This window comes from Prionailurus viverrinus, chromosome C2 (assembly GCF_022837055.1).
Source record: "Prionailurus viverrinus isolate Anna chromosome C2, UM_Priviv_1.0, whole genome shotgun sequence".
Taxonomy (NCBI): Eukaryota; Metazoa; Chordata; class Mammalia; order Carnivora; family Felidae; genus Prionailurus; species Prionailurus viverrinus.
This window is the reverse complement of record NC_062569.1, coordinates 20,786,667-20,792,419: the sequence shown is the minus strand read 5'-3', so window position 1 is coordinate 20,792,419 and position 5,753 is coordinate 20,786,667. Positions and strand designations below refer to the sequence as shown.

The 5,753-nt window shown below is 38.1% G+C and overlaps 1 protein-coding gene across 6 annotated transcripts in view; it reads right to left on the bottom strand.

The window, feature by feature from the left end:
• Positions 1 to 2,609: 2,609 nt before the first annotated feature.
• Positions 2,610 to 5,753, bottom strand: part of ZNF385D (zinc finger protein 385D) — a 679,366-nt gene continuing 676,222 nt past the window's right edge. For all 6 annotated transcript variants that reach the window (XM_047876493.1, XM_047876492.1, XM_047876491.1 and 3 more), the window contains 2 exons: positions 5,038 to 5,139; positions 2,610 to 2,992 (listed from right to left, as the gene is read on the bottom strand). In XM_047876493.1, coding sequence (XP_047732449.1) covers positions 2,759 to 2,992; positions 5,038 to 5,139 — 336 coding nt within the window. In that variant the 3' untranslated portion in view covers positions 2,610 to 2,758. The remainder of the gene's footprint in view (positions 2,993 to 5,037; positions 5,140 to 5,753) is intronic.

Below are 5,753 nucleotides of genomic sequence, written 5' to 3'. Positions count from 1 at the left end.
TGGTTCCATAGCGAAGTGAGGCAGAAGGGAGTTAGGTATTTCTGAGTTTTCTCATATGGCTGATGGAGAAAATATGGCTGATTTGTTTGCTCCCAGCAAATCATTAAAGTTAGTAACACCTTGTGATCCAGGACTCTTTGCATCCCACAGGCCCTGACTTCTAGTGGACTGGCTTGTTCACTTTGGTGAAAATGGGGAAAGAACAGCAAAAGCACAGAGTAGTGAGATTGCATCAGTTAACAGCAGGTTCTCCAATAGAAAGAGGTTTTCTCAGGGGTAAAGGTTGTTGGATAAGGATTCAGGCTAACTTACAGCGAAAGATAAAAATATTTGATAAAGCAGAAAAAGGCAACTTAAGTTCAAATCGGTCAGAAGCTGGTCACACGAGATATAGACAGAGCCCCAAACAACAAACTCATGAGCAACTTTCCATCTGACTGAACTAGTAGGGTCTGTGAGTGAAAAAAGGAAACACTTGCTAACACCAGATTGTAGAGGTATTGGTAAATGTAAAATCACCAGATACTCTCAAAAAACAAATTTTAACACTAACCAACATGTTTAACCAGATGTGTATGGTTTGAAATTCTTTTTACCAAGGACTAATGAAAGACTTTTTTGTCTTGTCTGCCTGCCCTCCTCCCTTTTTCCCTTCCTTCCTTCCTTCCTTCCTTCCTTCCTTCTACCCTTATTTTTTTTGTTGTTTAACAAAAGATATATAAAGCCAACTGCTTTAAAGATACGTATATATGACAAATGTCTATAGCTAGATAGATGGTGGAGAAGAACTCCAAAGACCACGTTCAATGTTGAGCACCAAGCACGCTATGGGTGTTTCTTAAATATAAAATGACAAATGCTAAATACCTATCTCTCAAATGGTTTCATCTTGAATCTTTATACCTCTCAAAAAGTTACTACAGTTTAGATAAGAGCAGTTTTAGGAAGGCCATATCCAGCCCTTCCCTGTATTTTAAATAGTCTTTACAAAACCTTTTCAAAAATATTTTTTTTTCTCTAAACCTAAATCATGTAGGGTTGATTTGTACATGTTTCATCATTGTTCTAAGTTTGAGTATCCTTGTTGTTATTAATGCAACAGACTGGCTGCATCAAACCCCATCATAGTGATAGGTATATGTTAGCTTTCTATGGGAAAAAGCAAATAGCCTTTATCACAAATTAAAGGCACAGCTATTTTTATGCCATTCGTTACCAACTTAATGATAACATGTAACATGGGATGGTTATATAATTATTTTATATAGATTTTCTTTTTATAAGTTATTCTCTTAATCTTTCTAACATATATACAATATACATATATTTATATATACCCCTGATAAATCTTGTTTTAAAGGTAAAACATCAACTCCTTTCAGCCTTACGGTGAACACAGAAGGCTGCCAGATTTCACACTCCACTAGAGAAATGATGGTCAAGCGCGTCCTACCAGGTTTTTTTCCAACACTATATCCTTGGTCTGCAATCAACTCAGATTCATTTTTCTTGTTTTACTAACACTTAAATATATATTAATTGTTTATATCATGTCAGTAGGAAATCTAAAAAACAAGAAAAAGCCCACAACAATAGCTAACATCTATCATCATATTCAAAGCAGAAACCTTTGCCTAAGACACAGCTTTACTGGTATGATATAAAGGGGATATATTGCAGAGGTGCAATATTCTCTGTGTTTTTTTGTTTTTGTTTCTTGTTTTGGATATACACTAACATGAAAAACCTTTACTTTGCATTATCATCTTAGGTCGTGACCGTTCCTTATCCATGAAACAAAACACTTGTACTGATTTCTTTCGAAACACCCGTGATGCACGGGTTTACCTGTTTTCAGATATAGTTTCATTACAAAGCCTTCCCGATTCCCAGCAATACTGCCTCAGGGTGGGAAAATGAGTACTTTGTAAGCAACTACCTTTATTAATGTCTCCCCTATCTCGATGCTTAGCCCTGCTCTCTTGTCCTCAACTTAAAGTCTTACAAGCTGGACAGGAGGGGGAGAATGTGGACCAGGAAGACCTCCACAAACCCTCTGGTGTTTGTTTATCGTTTGACTGTTTACTGGCATGAAATAGTTGTTCATTCTACCTTTTGCGACTCTTTAAAACCTAGTGGCATAGATTGAGACACAGCACTATTGTTTTACAAGACATCTACTGTATCTACTTTTGTTGGGATAAATACCCAGTAATTGCTGTCATAGCAAGAGGACCAGCACGGGTACTACTATTCACAGTGTTGCTTTTGTGTGTGTGTGTGTTTTTTTTATGTTTTTTTGTTTTGTTTTGTTTTTCTTCTTTTCATATTATCTTAATCTACAGAGTAAATTATTATATATATACACTGGAACCAGTTAATGCCCTTACAATGTATAGTTGTTTCATAAAGCAGGAAAGACAATGCAGAGGGAAATAGGTGCCCAAAAGCACAGTCACAAAGGCTTCAGAAGTTCTAGATACCACTACAAGTCAATGCTGGAGATCACTTCTAAAACAATCAATGTTCAAGAGGAATGCTTTAATTTGGAGAAAATACCACCCCTCCCCTCCCCCCCCCCAAACCTCCCTCCTTTTTTTTTTTTTAATTTTTTTAAATAATCTTTTCAATTCACTATCAAAAGTCCTGGCTCTTCGGATATACTTTAAACTATAAATAAACACTGCATAGTTCTCTTTTGTTTTGTTTGTTTTGTCTTTTGAAAAATTATTGCGGTACAAGTACTCCCATTTGGAATTCAGTAAGGAGCAAACAGCACAGGAGTGTGGGCGGTCCGAATAGGTCCAGGAGCTGGCCGCAGGAGTGCTGGAGGGAGCGCCGAGGTCTGGAACAGTGTTGCCGCTGGGGCAGTTCGGAGACTGAAGGGGGCGTTCACTGCCACGGCAGCAGCGGCCGCTGCAGCTGCCAGTGGGTTTGGTAGAATTCGCGGAGCCAATGGCTTTGAAGGTTCTTTTGAAAATACTAATTTTACCTGCAAGGGAGAGAAGAAGAAAAAAAAAAAAAAAGAGGGCAGAAGGACAAGAGTTTGGGCATCTACACTCAGAATCCAAAATGATGGGCAGCTTTTAAAATGTAGCAGTTGGGGCGCCTGGGTGGCTCGTTCCTTTAAACATCCGACTCTTGGTTTCAGTTCAGGTCATGATCGTCTCAGGTTGGTCCAGGCCCTGCATCAGGCTCTGCACTGAGGGCGTGAAGCCTGTTTGGGATTCTCTCTCTCCCCCTCTCTCTCTCTTTCTCTTTGCTCCTCCCCTGCTTGCTCTCTCTGCCTCTCTAAATAAATAAATAAATAAATAAAGCAGTAAACAAGTACAAAGATGAAATCACACTTGTGAATGATCAATAAAAATAATGGGAAGTGTAAACAAACATCTTTTCTTTGATAGAGCTGGAAGATCACTGAAGATGGCCAATCTAGGATGCTGAAAACTCCCCCAGAAAAGTACTCAGCAACCTTACTTTATTTTTCTCAATAAAGTAGGAAAGTATTCATGTTGAGAAAAAAATAGGGAGTTTTTTACTCTTTACACACACACATTAACTGTCATGGGAAGATATTTTTAAAGGGAGATTTATTAATGCTGTCAGCTACTAGGAGCATATCCTAGTGTACAAACTGAGTTGCACAGCAAGGTGTGAGGTAGTAATAAAGAGAAATAAAAATAACAAAATTCCAGTTGCAACGAAGAAGAAAAGACCACTTACTTCTCCCTGAATCTGACATTCTGGCTTCCTCTCTGGGCACATGGTAACCACATGCTCTCAACTCTACTCTCCAAAACCAGTTCATTCTTTGGCTAGTAGCATTAGCAAGATGGCTGCTCTCACAGAAAGAATGTTCCCATTTATGGAAACTAACACAGAGCTACCACTGAGGTTTGCAGGGTAACTGTTAATACAATTTGACTTCCCTGTTTACTTAACAACCATTCACTTGATTGTTGAAACTTGTGTCTATGCTGGTCAGAAATAGCACTCAAAGTTATGACTAGTGGTGCTGAAACCTCAGCTCTGCATAGAATTCACAGCTTTTCAATGCAGCTAAAATTGCTTCTGTACAAAAGAGTAAAGTGACTTCATTTGCATAAAAATGGGTGATGCTACTAAATTAATTGGGTCAACTCCTACTGAGGTCTCATAATAGATGATTGCAGTTTTCCTTTAACTATATTTTCACAGGTCAGCAGCACACAATAGCACCAATTATTAATAAGATCTATTTTGAAGAAAACAAATTTCAAAGTGCATAATTCAGCACATACTATATAGATCAGTTGTTCTTAACTCTTCATTGAGCCCTGGGTATCCCTGAGAAATCTGTGGTCAATTCGACAAAGAAAAAAAAAAAAGAAGAAGCACATGGTCATAAATATTATCTTGAAATTATCAGGAGGTTTCACAGATTTCCCCTAAGTTCCTACAAAAATTCCAGGCCGGGACATTAATACTAGTGTGTTCACTAATCTAAATGGTGTATTTGGGGTAATGGGAAGGGGACATCTCCCAGAAAGTGTTTCCCCAGGCCTTAGATACTGTCCTTGGTTTGATAATTCAATAAAATAAGCCATGCCTTTCAGACTTTGTTATTCAAAATCCAAAACTGTTGAGGGCATCATCAACACCAATGTTTTGTCCCTTGAAGAAATTTTTCACTGACCTTTCCTGAAATTCTGAACTAACGGCAGGGCCAGATTTCATGTGATTTCATGTAATTACTTACCTGACTCCAACGATTGGCTTTATTCCCTTCCCCATGCTTCTGTCATTAACCAGAGCCCAACTCCAAAAGATAAAGGTGCTGGACCTTGGCCAAAAGTGGCAAACCACAGAAACAACTCATGAAACAAGTAATTCTATTGGTGGAGTAGGGTCTGGACTCTCTAATCAGCTGTTTGTCATTACTTAGGTACCTTCCATTTATTTCATACAGTAACTGACCAAAAAAAAAAAAAAATCAAGTTCAGCAGATTGTTGGACATTCAAGATCACTATCATTTGAGAAGCAACAAAGACACTCACCCCCAGTGGATGTGCTGCCTTCTGTAGTTTGTTGTAAGGACTGTATTTAGGTTTCGGGGGCTTCCCAGCAGCTCTGTCTTTGTGCCTTCTACTGCTAATGTGCTATTAAAAGCAATTAAAAATGACAGCTTTAAAAAAATCATCCCCAAACCCCCCTTATAAATACTGTTTTAACCTGAAGAAGGATAGTAGTTACTTCACAGAAGTTGCAGAAACACCAAAATAAAAAAGCATGCACTTTTGTCCTTGGATCCTGATGGCTTGAGGATACATATTTTTATGCTACCCATTTTAGTATATTTTTAACGGATAGAAGGCTCTTCTTTTTCCCAGCCTTTCTCTATATCACTGCACAGATCTCCTTTTTTGAAAGTTTACAAAGGAAAGGAATGTCTAAAGGAATTTTATGTGCAAATAAACAAAGATGCCCAGGCAGGCATGAATTTATTTCCATACTAATATTTATCCTCACATTTGTACAGCCAAATGTCAATCCCCTAAATTCTAAAGATAAATAACTAAGGTGCATAAAATGAGTCCAATTTTGTACATATGCATATAAAACACAACACAATACAAGGGCCGGCCCTTCCAGTGTACAGCTGATCTCTTTGGAAGGCTATTCACAGAAAAAGTGAATGCAATAGGATTAGTAATCTCTTTAGCAGGTCACTGCAGGGTTTAGAAACACAGTACAACACCATGTAATAAAGTAC